This window comes from Papio anubis, chromosome 9 (assembly GCF_008728515.1).
Source record: "Papio anubis isolate 15944 chromosome 9, Panubis1.0, whole genome shotgun sequence".
In the NCBI taxonomy this organism is placed as follows: Eukaryota; Metazoa; Chordata; class Mammalia; order Primates; family Cercopithecidae; genus Papio; species Papio anubis.
The window spans coordinates 47,554,796-47,569,132 of NC_044984.1; the positions used below are offsets into that span (position 1 = coordinate 47,554,796).

At 49.2% G+C, this 14,337-nt stretch overlaps 1 protein-coding gene across 1 annotated transcript; it reads right to left on the reverse strand.

Moving 5' to 3' along the window:
• Positions 1 to 239: 239 nt before the first annotated feature.
• On the reverse strand, positions 240 to 9,047 carry KRT4 (keratin 4). Its single transcript, XM_003906433.5, has 9 exons — positions 7,266 to 9,047; positions 5,421 to 5,635; positions 4,406 to 4,466; positions 3,055 to 3,150; positions 2,346 to 2,510; positions 1,983 to 2,108; positions 1,332 to 1,552; positions 1,051 to 1,085; positions 240 to 941 (listed from the first exon to the last, which is right to left on the reverse strand). The coding sequence occupies exons 1-9, from the start codon at positions 7,947 to 7,949 to the stop codon at positions 760 to 762; spliced, it is 1,785 nt and encodes a 594-aa protein (XP_003906482.2). The 5' UTR covers positions 7,950 to 9,047; the 3' UTR covers positions 240 to 759.
• Between the last annotated feature and the right edge of the window lie 5,290 nt (positions 9,048 to 14,337).

A 14,337-nucleotide genomic window follows, 5' to 3' on the forward strand; every position in this document is an offset into this window, starting at 1 on the left:
TTGTCGGCCGCCCCTTGTATCTGTACAACTGCCCTGTAGGCAGCCTTCGGCCTCTATACGCTGTACTTCTACCCCAATAATTTGAGCAACCTAGAAGTAGAGACCTGAGAAATTATTCGATGACCCAGATCTGTATAGACGGATCCTTCAGACCCTCAAGCATCCACCTTCACTAAAATTGTCTAGTTATACAGGATTTTAGAGACCCCTCCCCAGGGAAAAAAGACCATTGCTCAAAATGAATGACAATAGCATTTTATTGAAGATTCACCTGCAGATGGATAAGAGGGAATGACAGGAGTAGAATGGGACACTAAGTAGTTCTTGTCCTAAGCTTGCAGGGCCAGGTGCTACCAGGTGATGGAAAAGTAGTTTGGTCCTGATGTACATGGATAATACAGGATCTGGTGGGAGATGGCATTGGGCTGGGAAGGGACATATGTGACCCCAATAATTCTGGACATGACACTCTTGGTCATTTTCGTCTCTGTCCACGGGAGGTGAGTTGTCAGCTGACATCCCTCCCACTCCAGGTGGGTCACCAGGCTCAAATCAAGAAGAAGCTACCAAACTCCAAGAGGCAGAGTCCCTGTCCCAGCCCAGGAGATCATCCTGGGGCAGAGAGAGCCCATGGGATAGTGGAGGGGACACTAGTAAGACAAGCCCCAGAGAGGGAGGATGGAGGTAAAGTGAAGGAAGCACAGAGACACCAGTGCTGGGCCCAACTGGACACAGTGAGCTGCAGGGACCTCATTTCCTCTATCGTCTCTTGTTCAGGGTGGTGGTAGAGATGATCTTGCTACTGGAACTGCCAGAGACACTGCCACCAAACCCAAAGCCACTTCCAGAGCCAGAGCCAAAGCCACTACTCAGGCCAAACCCAGAGCCACTTCCTAATCCTCCACTGATGCCTCCAGTGCTGGTGCTACCGCCAACCACAGCTGCAGAAAAGACACAAAGGACATAGTTATTCCAATGGTGCCAGCACCCTGGGGTCTCAGCCAAGACCCGGGTGAATGAACAACTACAGCAGGAGCAGAAGGTACTTACAGATGCTCACGGCACTCTGGCATTCTCCAGACATTCTGTGGGGGAAAGAAAAGGCAGTGAACCTCAGGGAGCACAGAATTTCATTCAATAAGCCCGCCTCACTCACCTCTCTTACCCTTGAGCAGCCTCTGAGTTTGAGGACCCAGTGTGAACCTGTTATCTAAGCTGTCCTGGTTCGTAATGCACTGGCACAGCACTGACGCTTGCAGCCCGGCAGAGGTACAAGCTCATGGCCCTGGACTTCTCCGGCCCTCATGTTCACACCCTGCCTAACCCCTCACCTGCACTCCTCGCCCTCCAGGAGTTTGCGGTAGGTGGCGATCTCGATGTCCAGGGCCAGCTTCACACTCATGAGCTCCTGGTACTCACGCAGCATTCGTGCCAGCTCCTCCTTGGCCTGCTGCAGGGCAGTCTCCAGCTCTATGCGCTTGCTGTGGGCATCTTTAAGGGCATTCTCACCACGCTGCTCTGCATCAGCCACGGATGCCTGAAGAGTCTGGCACTGTTGACAAAGGCATTAGATAGGTAGTCAGCAGTGCCCTGCCTTCAAGGCCTCTACACCTGTCCCCTCCCCTGGTCCAGCTTTCCTTGGGTCAGGATGTCAAGATTCTATCTGTACTGCCCACTTTCCCTGACACTTACACATCTCATTCACTCCAGCCATAGCCCACCAATGCCTCCACCTGACTGATTAAATAAAGATGAGCAAAAACCCATGAAGAAGAGCCAAGAAACCTATGCACCAGGAGCGTCATGTTGTGCCAACTGGGTTATTGCTGAAAAAATCTGGGTATGGCTTGCACAAAGAACTGTGAATTCCCAGCAACAAGCTCAGGGTCTTCTGGCCCGATGTTTTATCTGCCTGTCCACTCTGGAGATGTCTGCCTGAGGCCCCTGGCCTTGTGCTTCATCTGGAAGGGAGAGACACCCACCTGCTTCTTGATGTTCTCGATCTCTGCCCGCAGCCTCTGGATCATCCTGTTGAGCTCTGCGATTTCACTCTTGGTGTTCTTCAGGTTGTCACCATGTTGGTCAACCGAGATCTGGAGCTGCTGGACCTAATACTCAAGAAAACACAGAGAACCAGGGGTCAGGGGCATCTGGGTAGGGTCCATTCTCAAGTGAACTCAGTGAGAATTGCCACAGGTGGCAATTCAGACCAGGACCAACGATGCCTGGAAATGTCTGTTCGTATCTGACTTCTGTTGGTCTTGAGCTAATGATCCCCTGTTCACAGATGTAAAAAGCAGAGCCCCAGAGCCAGCCCCATCTCCTGAGAGATCCACACCACCCACCTTGGTCTGGTACAGGGCCTCGGCCTCAGCCTTGCTCCTCTGGGCAATCTCCTCATACTGGGCACGGACCTCAGCAATAATGCTGTCCAGGTCCAGGTTGCGGTTGTTGTCCATGGAGAGGACCACGGACATGTCGCTGACGTGGGTCTGCATCTGGGACAGCTCCTGCAAGGCAAATGTCTCACATCAAATAGGCTTTTCCTAGCCCCTCTAGGAAAGCCTTCACTGACCTGATACAGGCTCAGATGGGAGCAGAGTTGGCATTCACAATGTGTAGGAAGGGGAGAGACAGGTAAAGTTCTAAGCAGAAATCAAGTGGTTGTGACAGCTCAGAATGGAAGAGCAATGCTTCTAGTCTTTACTGGTCCCCAGGAACCATAAGCCACTCTGTCTAATGCAGTGAGTGCCGGTGTGTTGGATGGAAGGGAATGGAACAGATCCATTTCACCAGAAAAAATGCTAGACAGCAATGAATTCTATTCCAAGCACTCTTTAGATCTAATCACCCCTTCTAAGACCAAGACTACATCTGGTTCTAAGAATCTCCCAGTTGAATTTCCCACTTCAAACCTTTCTATGCATGACCTTGATGAGAACCCACTGCCCTAAAATAAGGGAGCTGGAGTCCTTTCAAAGAACTGTGAATCCCAGCCAGCAGCATCGCAGACAGGGGATTCCCTTTCCCTGAATGGAAGGAAGGATCCCTCACCGCATCATAGAGGACCTTCAGGAAGTTGATCTCATCATTAAGACTGTCCACCTTGGCCTCCAGCTCCACCTTGTTCATATAGGCAGCATCCACGTCCTGCAGAGGAGGAAGGAGGATAAGAGATGAGGAACAGGAATGCCAGTGGGGGGAGGGGGTACTAAGTGACACCTACAGATGTTCTCAGCAGCATTTAGGAAAGTCTACTCTTAGGAAAGACTACTCAGCAGCAGGTGAGCTGGTGGGGGACCAATTTTATATATTCTTCCCTTAGAGCCACCTGAAGACATGGAAGTTGATTATCCAAATAGGCTTTTCTAATAGTATGGAGATCTCTCAAAGAACTAAAAATAGAATTACCATTGGATTCAGCAATCCCACTGCTGGAATTCCACTCAAAGGAAAAGAAATCATTGTAACAAAAAGATAACCTGCACTCATGTTAATCACAGCACAATTCACAATAGCAAAGATATGGAATCAACCTAAGTGTCCATCAAGAGATGATTGGATAAAGAAAATGTGGCACATATACACCATAGAATACTACTCAGCCATAAAAACAGAATGAAATTATGTCTTTTTGCAGCAATGTGGATGGAACTGGAGTTCATTATCTTAAGTTAAATAACTCAGGCACAGAAAGGCAAGTACCACATGGACATAGAGCGCGGAATGATAGACAATGGAGACTTGAAAGAGGGAGGGGTGGGAGGGAGGTGGACAATGAGAAATTACTTATTGGATACAATGTATGTTATCCCAGCAATGGATACACTGAAAGCCCTGACTTCACCACAACACAAACTATCCATGTAACAAAATTACACTTGTACCTCATGAATTTATAAAAATAAAAATTGGCAAGGTGCGGTGGCTCACACCTGTAATCCCAGGACTTTGGAAGGCTGAAGCAGGCAGATCACCTGAGGTCAGGAGTTCAAGACCAGCCTGACCAACATGGAGAAACCCTGTCTCTACTAAAAATACAAAATTAACCAGGCGCGGTGGCACATGCCTGTAATCCCAGCTACTTGGGAGGCTGAGGCATGAGAATCACTTGGACCCAGGAGATGGAGCTTGCGGCAAGCCAAGATTGCACTCCAGCTTGGGCAACAAGAGTGAAACTCCATCTCAAAAAAAAAAAAAAAAAAAATGCAAATAGGCTTTCCTCCCTACCTTAATTCCTTAGAACCTGGTTTGGTTACCCACTTTCTTTGACTGTATAGATCTAAGTAGTTCCAAGTAAGTGGAGATGAGGCAGAGATGGACCAAACCCATGACTTCAACCAAAGACCACTCCCCAAGGGAAGGAGCACCCTGAAGGCACTCCCTACCATCCTTCGTCTCTTACCTTCTTGAGGACCACAAAGTCATTCTCAGCTGCTGTGCGTTTGTTGATCTCCTCTTCATATCTGGGGGTGGGCACAGGGAGAAAAAGACAAAAGCCCACAGTGAGCTGGTGTTTCTCAGATCTCTGCTGCTTGTTTTCAAGCATTTCCAAACAAATTTGGAGATATCCAGGTAATTAGTTACATTCCCCATGTTCATACAGATATTCATTTAACCTACATTCACTGCATTCATTGAATATAGGAAGTACCAGTTTAGGCCAAGGTTTATTCAGAGACATGAAAACCAAACTTTAAAGAGGCTGTTTTCGAGAGAAAACCCAGCAATGGTGTAGTTGATTTAATATCCATGGAAGGGCTGTACTTTTGGCCATTCTGGCAGATTAAATTCTCAGCAATGTCATCAGCACACTCCATTTTCCTTTGTTTGGTGGGTGAATGAATTGAGAGAGAGGGTTGGTATTTATTTTGTCAGTCCTATCCCATAGTGAGTTTAATGAGAGGTGCTGTGTATTCAGTGTTCACTCTGTGTACTGAAATATGCCACATGCTTTCTCTATTTCATGTAATTTCATTTAATTCTCACAATCCATAAAGTAGGAATATTATTCCCATTTGAAGATGAATAAAACTGAAGCTCAGAGAGGTTCAGCAGCTCACCCAAGGTCACACAGATAGTAAGTGAGGACTCACTATGCAAACCAGCTCCATCTGTCTCTACAGCCTGTATTCTTCTGACCATATTATACTGCTTTTCATCTATTTGGGTTCTGATCTTGTTTGTATATGGCAGACCCAAATCCCTGAATCTATCATTGAATTTCCATTTGGAACAACTTGTGGTTACTAGACCTCACCCTGTGAAAACGTGACTATGTCAATGTAGGAAAACAGACTAGAGGGCCTTCCTAGCCACCTTCAGAGCCTGAGATTCTAAGCCACTGGAGAGAGGCCCGGGAGCCTGGGTGTGGCTGGGCACATGTGTCAGATGGCGTCCCTTCCTTCCTCCCCACTTACTTGGTCTTGAAGTCCTCCACGCTGTCCTGCATGGTCTTCAGCTCAGACTGCAGGCGCCCTTTGTCATTGACCAAGGTATCTAGTTGCTTCCTCAGGACACTGAGGTAGGTCTCAAAGAGGGGCTCAAGGTTTTTGCTGGAGGTGCTGGTCGTCTGCTGCTGGAGCAGCTTCCATTTGGTCTCCAGGACCTTATTCTGTTGCTCTAAGAACCGCACCTGTGTTGATAAAGGCACCAGCCAACTGATAAGGGCCTGAAGTGTGGCAGGAGGGCCAGCCAAGGCCAACACCAACCCAGTCAATCCCAGGGAACCACACGGCCCAAGAACCACCCAAGTAGGGCCACTGTGTTGCATCTCCAGGGCACCACTCACTCAGGTCAACATGATGGCCCCATTCTCGAGCCCATAGCACCAAGGGGGTCACATATGTTGTGGAGAACAGAGCACAGCCAGAGCAGCAGAGCCTGACAGTGCAGCAAAAACAACTTCCTAACCACAGGCACCCAAAGCCCCAAAGAAGAACATTAAACTTCTGTGAAATAACAAAATGAAATTAGGAGACATCACAGTCTGGAGGCTGTTGCATTCAAAGTGATCCTGACCCAAAGCAAACAAAAGATAAAGTCACTACAGACTTTTTTAATAAGCTTACTTATCAATGGACCTGGTGTGTCCCTGTGAACCTGTGAACAACTGAGTATAGATATTTAAAACCAGGGCCCTATACACATTATGAGTCTCACCTAAACTCCATTCTGCAAAGGGCTTCCCTGAACTTTCCCTCCCTCTATGAAAAAATCTATCCAGATGAACCAAGACAGCAGCTTAGCATGACATTTCCACTTTATGAGCCTCAGAACCGAAAGGAAAGCAGGTAAGGGAGACTGATCACATTTTGAACTCGAAAGGTAAAATGAGATGAGATGAGACAAGGATGCATCAAAGAGCCCTGAGTTTTTGCTGTCATATCTGCATGTCCTACAGTCACAGTAAAACCTCTTTAGGCTACTGTGGGTTTATTCGAACTAGCAAGAAGAGCAAATATGCACCTTATTCTACTCCAAGAGTGTTCATTCTTGCCCCATATGTCGAAGCTGCCTAAAACTTTGATGCCTGGTAAACCAGGGCAATCTGGACAAAAGGGCAGCACTCATCCACCCAGTCATCAATCTTTGGATGACTCGGCTCTCTGGGGCTGCACTGCTCACTATCATCCATCATGCATGACTGTAACTGAGCTTAAAGAACTTGAACTTCTAGACATTGCATGAAAAAGGAAGTTGGGCTACAAAAAGAAAAGACCTGTCTCCTCCTTTCTTCAAACAGACCCAGACATGAGCAGTGTTGTTCAATCAAAGGAATGAAAAAGGTAAATTTCCAAGGCCCTGGTGAGACCTAGAATCTGCCACTGGAGCCAGTCCCTTTTTCACTTGCACAATCAGCTTAGTTTTCTTCTGTTGTAAGAGCAGAAGTGGCCATTGTTAAGTGATTAGTGGAGTTAACTGCATTATATTCAAAACCAAAATCTGAGAAGAAGCAGAGAAATAATGAACCCACTTTATAGCTGGGATGACTAGAGCCACAAAAGTTAAATGATTTGTCCAATATCCCACAGCATGTCTAGGGAAATCCAAACATTTAACTGCCTTGAGCCTCCCACCTTCCCACCAGCCACGGGACAAAAAAAGGAAGGCTAAAGTCACGATGCCCCTTCAACAGCTGGAGAATTGGGGCCCGGGGAAGTTCAGCGGTCTTCCCAGCACCTGTGGTAGGCTCAGGTCTGAGACCCCACGACTCAGGACCCTTCTCTTCTAACTGCCCCTCTCCGGCCAGGGACACAGCTCACCTTGTCGATGAAGGACGCAAACTTGTTGTTGAGGAGCTTGATCTGTTCTCGCTCCTCTGTCCGGACTTTCTGGATCTCAGGGTCAATCTCCACGTGGAGGGGGGTCAGCAAGCTCTGGTTGATAGTGACCTCCTGAATTCCCCCAGCAGGGCAGACAGGGAAGCCAGGGCCACCCTTACCGCTGAAGGAGCCCCCAAATCCACCGCCAAAGCCACCAGTGCCGAAGCCTCCAGCACCTCCAAAGCAGGCGCCTTGTCGTGACCCAGCCACACTCAGGGAGATGCTCTTGTTCCCCCCAAGGTTGTAGAGGCTCCTGCTGCCAAAGCCCCCAGAAGAGCATCGGCCAGCACCTCCAGACACGGAGACTGAGCTGAAGGCACCTCTCTTGCCACTGCCTACGATGGCTGAGCCACAGCTGAAGCCCCGAGGCCCGCCTCGGACACACTGCTGTCTGGCAATCATGGCTGCAGAGAGTAAGCTGGGAGCTATCAGAGAAGCAAGAGGGCCCAGGCCGGTGAATGCTGGAGCCCTCAACCTGGGTCTCTTATATGTGCTGGAGCAGCAGGGCTTGGTTGCAGGGGCATAAAGAGAAAAATCTGAAACATCTCTGGGCTTGGCCCTTGGCACAAACCCATCCTTCCCGCACCTGTTGAGCATGTCACTAAACACACCTACAGAAGTCATCTGGAGGGCACAGGTTACTGGATCCCATCACACTCCTCTCTGGGAGAACCTGAACCGGCGCCCCAGGGCTTCCTAATCAGAAGCCCCTGCCTGGGCCCAGCCCTCCAGGTCCCCACCCACTGTACCTCCATCTCTCCAGCCTCACAGTACCTCCCTCCTCCAGAAAAGACATCCCATCACCCATCCTCTCACCCTACAGAATGTGGAGTTAGAGGGCCTGAGTTTGAGTGCACAGTTTGCCACTTCCCAGCTCTGCAAATCGGAACAAATCATCCTCTGAAGCCCAGTTGCTTTCCCTATAAATTGGAAGTAATACAAATATTTGCCTTACCACTTCTCAGGATAGAGTGAGCTAGTGATTAACGGAGTGCTCTGTAAGCTGTCAAAAGCCACATGTATATTTGTTATTCTTAGCATTCTTATTCCTCCACATGTACTTGGCTCCATGTACCCATTAAAAGGGGAATATTCTGTATGCCAGCCTTAGCCTTCCAAACCTAGATCCAGATTCACTTCAACTTGGCCAACAGCTACTGAGAACCTGCCAGGCATGGAGCTAGGTACTAAGGAGATGGGGGAAGACAAAACATCTTCCCTAAGAAAACCCTGACTGTCTTTCTCAGCCCTGCGTACCCATGCTGCCTTGCAGGCCTCCCTTCAGTCTGTGCTTGCACAATTCTAGACGGGCGTTCTCCAGCAGGGTCTGGTGTCGTGCACTCTGCAACTCCATTTGCTGCCCAGTTGTTTGCTAGGCGCGTTCTGATTTTCTATAATGGTGCAGAATTCGGGGCAAGAGTTCATAACTTTTTGCTGCTGGGGATCCCTTTGGTTGAATGATGAAACCGGTGGATCCCTTCTCAGATCAATGTTTTTAAACGCAAAATCCTAGTTTTAAGCCATAACTTAAATTTTTCCCAGCTGAGTGTAACAGATCTGTGTTCAAATCCCTCCAGTTGCCACTAACTAGCTGTGTAACCTTGGGTGGGCCATCTAACCACTCTGAACCCATCCAATATGGTTTGGCTCTGTGTCCCCACCCAAATCTCATCTTAAATTGTACTCCCATAATTCCCACATGTTGTGGGAGGGACCCGGTGGGAGATGATTGTATCATGGGGCAGTTTCCCCCGTACTGTTCTTGTAGTTGTGAATAAGTCTCACGAGATCTGGTGGTTTAATAAGGGGAAATCCATTTCACTTGGCTCTCATTCTCTCTCTTGCCACCACCATGTAACAAGTGCCTTTTGCTTTCTGCCACGATTTTGAGGCCTCCCCAGCCACGTGGAACTGTAAGTCCAATAAATCTCTTTCTTTTGTAAATTTTCCAGACTCAATTTGTCTTTATGAGCAGTGTGATAATGGACCATCCAATCTATCTTCTCATCTACCAAATGGGACATGTGCCTCACAGGGAATGAGACAATGTCCCCATGGTGCCTGGCATATAGGAGGTCAGCAGGCATTCATTCTCTTCCTGCCCAAGCTTTGCCATTGTCATTTACAAGGAGCTATCTGTTGTCTTTGTTCTCCCTCCTTTTCTCAATTCCTCATGGATGAAATGACCCCAGGTCTGAGGAAGAGTGGTCACCAGCACCTGATTAATCCCACAGACCCAAGCTGCCCCTAGCTGAATGAAAGCTGGCCAGGGAGAGAGTGAACGGCTGCCTCCATGCACAGACAGAAGGCAGGGGCCAGTGCTGAGGACAGAGTGGTCAGCAGATCCCACCCCAGATGCAGGGATGCAGGGAAGGCCAGGCTGGCTGAGAGCTCAGCCAGCTCCTTCTCCAGCCACTTCCTCCCTTATCCCCATTCCCCCAACCCCTCCTACCCCTACCTGTGGTCTGTCTCTGCCAAGATGGCCTCTAAGTAAGTGGAGAGGGGGTGGAGGGACTGTGGTCGTAAGGACTGGAGTCCTCAGGCCCCATCACGGGAGAATGCCTGGGTCATGGGTCAGTCCACCTGCAATAGGTGAGCATTCTAGAGCCAGAACCATCTCCTAGAAGGAAGGGGTTGGACTTTCACTGATCCTTTCTGCCCAGATTCACCAAACGCCCACTTTGTGCCAAGTCCTGTGCTGGATGCCTTACCTACACTTGATCAACTAGTCTACTTAGAGGCTCTATGCGGTTAGCACCATTAACCTTCCTTTCAGAAGCTCAGAGAAGTAAAGTAGCTCCCAGAGTCACACAGCAGCACGTGATGGAGGCAGGATTTAAACTCACATTAGTCTGGTCCCAAAGGCTCCATATTCTATGGCCTCTCACTCACATATGGCCTCTCACTCACACTGTTCTGCCTGGTATAAAGTCACTCTGTCTAAATTGTGTCATAACCAATGCAAAATGGGCACCTGAATAAACCTGATGGAACTGGCTGTTTGGGTCAAAGGGGCTCTGGGAGCACTAGCATCCCAGGGTCTATCAATTTCCACTCTTGCTCCTAAGGTGGGCATGGTTTGGAAGGAGGGTGGGAACTACTGCAGGTCTTTGGGGGCTGCAGCTGCAGGAGCAGAGGAAACATGTGAACATCCCCCTTGGGAAGCTGAGGTCCAATTGCCTGGTTTCCTGCCCCAGAGGACATGGTAGGACCACTGGGATCTCACCCTGAGTGAGGGCCAGAGCTCAGTGCCCCCGGCTGCCTCACCTCAGCCTCTGCACCTGCCATTCACTGCTTTCTTCTCTGGTAGCCCCTGGAGTTTGATGGGGACTATCACAGGCCAGGGTAGAGGCTTTGCCTGAGCACAGGTGAATCCCTGAGATGGCTTGTAGTGTGCTTATCGGGTCTTTTACTCTATGGCTGTAACACTCCAACACTAGGAGAAAATGGCGTGGGTCCACTGCCCCTAAAGTTGTGTCTACTGCTTAGAACAAAAAGCAAGCCAGAAGCCAAGGGGATTTTCAGGGAAACAATATAGAATATGCAATCAGTCTTATTTTGTGCCTGTAGGGCACCCAAACCAAGGAGCTGCAACTGAGGTACTTCTCATGAAGGTGACTTGAGATGTTCTATCCCTGATACAAGAAGGAAGACAAAGGAAAGGCAGCGGTGCCTCTTGGGTGGAAGGGATTCTCTTTTGGAACTACCATTACATGCTGAACACTAGATGCTTCTTCTAACAACCCGGCCAAAGAAGTGTTTTCCTATGTCCAGTTTGGAGCTGCAGACATTGAGGCTCAGAGGGGTATGTAACTTGCCTGAGATCACACACAGCCAGGAAGTGGTAAAGATGGGAAGTCAGTCCTATCTGTCTGACTTCAAAGCTTGTGACCTTACAATGTATAAAACGGTAGATACAATGTTTTATATGAGTGACTGGCCCGCACAGAATCTGCAGGGAAAAAAGTACACAGCAACTTATACAGCCCAGTAGCTCATGGTCCACCAGGACGGCCATGGTGTCTGGCCAGCAGACTGCAAGCTCTGCAGATGCGGCTCAGCTCCTTTCTGTCCTTACCCTCAGCACATGGTCAGTTGCTTGGTTGATGTGGCCCTGTTCTTACAAGTACCCAATAAGATATGACACTGTCCTGAGGAGCCAGTTTTGTATCCTCCAATTAACTAAATCCAAATTAATTTCATGACAAACCCTACAATAAACCCAATCCAAACAGGAAGAAAGTTCTAGTCTAGAGCCACATTCTGTGTCCTTATTATTAAATCAGAATTGCAAGAAGTACACAAAATCTTCAAACTGAGCCTGAGAAACTGAAGGTAGACATAAGGAAGAACTTCCTATGCAAAAGCGCCTTTACACCCTAGAGTGAGAGAGAAAGAGAGATGAGTTTCTTTCCCTGAAAATGGGACAGACATCTCCTTCGTATCTGGGCCAGAGGCAGGCGGCTGAACAAGGTGCCTCTACCCAGCAGCCACAGCTAAAAGCTGGTCCCCTGCCCTTCCCCAAACCCCCACACGCAGATTCTGCTACTGCCCTCCGTGACCCTTCCTTGTTTGGCAGCTGTTCCTAGTCTTTTCACAGAGGGATGCGCAGCTGACAGGGGTGTGGAGCCGGGTGGAGGGAGTGTTTGCTCAGGGCTTTCTGGGTGAGGGAGGCAAGCCCTTCACACATTCAGCCCTGGGATTAAGGGATCCTGAGGGCTTCTGTCACTCTCAGCTCCAAATCCGCTGTGTGGTGTGGGAAAGTGCTCCTGCCCTCCCTGGCCAGGCAGGCACCCTCACCCCATTCGGTCACCCAACTTCAACTGCCCCACCGGGCCTGAGTCATTCTTGAGGAGCCAGAGCCAATATGGGGATCGGAGATTCTGCAGAAAAGGGCCATCAGCGTTTTAAGGAGAGGCCAGTGAGGGCAATGAGAGGATGGGCACTCCTAAGAGCCAGGCGTGGGGGTCTGTACCCAGGGGCTCCTCTTCCCCCAGGCCAGAGAGCTGCCCCTGCTGGCCTCCTACCCCAGGCATATACAGGCAGGGGCTTCCCGCATGTTCTCGCAGCAAAAGCACCCTCACAAACAAAATCACGTGCACAGCCTCATGAGTAAAACAGATAAGGAGAGATAATCCAGTTGGTGCAGAGGAGGGGACCATGATACTTCTCACCTACTGACCTCCCCCTGCAGCCCTGAAAGCAGCCCTTAGGGTCCTCAGTTTGGAAACCCCTGGGTCTGGGCCATTCCCATCCTTCGACAAGTATGTCTAAGCAGCACATTACTGTTGGTGGGCCCTCCTGGGCTGCAATATAATCTCTGAGGTTTTTTTCCATGACAATTAAAAGTTTCTATTGTTCAGTTTTTGAGCCCTAAATAGAATTTTTTTGAGACAGGGTCTCCCTCTGTCACCCAGGCTGCAGTGCAATGGTGCAATCACAGCTTACTGCAGCCTCAACAGCCTCAAGTGATCCTCCCACCTCAGCCTCCCAAGTAGCTGGGACGACAGGTATGCATTATCAAACCCAGCTAATTTTTGTATTTTTTTTTTTGTAGAGACGGAGTCTCACCATGTTGCCCAGGCTGGTCTTGAACTCCTGGGTTCAAGCGATCCACCTGCCTCAGCCTCCGCCTCCCGAAGAGCTGAAATTACAGGCATGAGCCACCACACCTGGCCTATGATCTCAGTAAAACTGATTTTTGTTAACACTGCCATTAAGTTACCATGGCTTCGGATAAATTCTTCCCCTTCCTCCACCTGTTTTCTTATCTATGAAATAAAAAGTTTGGAGTCGATTGCATCCAATGCCCCTTCTAGCTCCAGCACCCCCTCCTCTCTATTCCTTTTTCTATATAAGCAAAATAACCTGGTCGTTAAGAGCTTGGGTTATGGAACCAGATTACTTGGATTCCACACCTAGCTCTGCTACTTACTAGCTGTGTGACCTTAGGCAAGTTACTTAACCACTCTGCCTTATTTTCCTTCTAGGCAAAATTAGGATGATAATAGTATTTGTATTACAGGCTGCTGTGAAGATAATCAGTTAAAGACTTCACAGCAGTGCTGGCACACAGTTGGCACTCAATGAGCATTAGCAAGTATTCCTCAAAGTGTTGTACATGGGGTGGGCTATACTCCATCTGTCTGAGAAGGGAAGCTAGAGACCACCCAGGCTGGTGAGGCAGAGCTGACCCTAAACCGCTAGGCCTTTGTGTTCCTAAGCTGGAGGTTAGAGTTTGGCTGAAAATCCCTCTGCTGGCCTTCCACAGCCCTGGAGGAAGCTTTATCAGAACTCTTCGGGGCTCCTCTGAGGAGGACAGGGTGATCAGGCCTGAAGAGTGAGGGTTGCATCCCAGCAACGGCCAGGAGCCCTAAGGGGTTGGCAGCACTAACGTTGCCAAGGAAGGGAGCAGTGTGGTGACAGCCTCGGGTCGGGCCGACTGGTTTGGTAGCAGGGTGGGGAGGGCCTGAGAGTTGCAGGGCTGAGAGGCCAGCCAATTGGGGAATCACTTGGGTACAGCTTGAAGAATGGGGTCCAGGCTCAGAGTAGAGAACTGTGGAGATGAAGAGGAAAGGAGGTGATATCAGGAGACACACGGAGGAAGGAGCAGTAAAATTTAGCAAGTGATGGAAGCAGGAGTAGGACAGAGGTAGCTTCCAGAGTCATGGGACAGAGGGCTTGAAATTGCAGCCCTGGACACTACTGACCCGCCTCTAACCAGCAGGACGACTACAGCATGAGAGTTCACTTCTGTGAGCATGAATCGCCTAACCTGTAAACTGGAACACCACGTGCCCACTGCTGGACCCAGGGCTGTGGTGATGGTCACAGGCAAAGTAATGTATTTGTAAACCACAAAATCCAATTAAATGTGGATTTTTCTTGCTGACTGGATGTGGGGGCTGAGAGAGACATCACTGAGGCCAAGAGGATGAGCTGGGAATCCAGAAGTCAGGGAGTGGGGAAGCAAAGAAACCCAATTCCCGTAAGGGCCTCCATAAGCCAGATG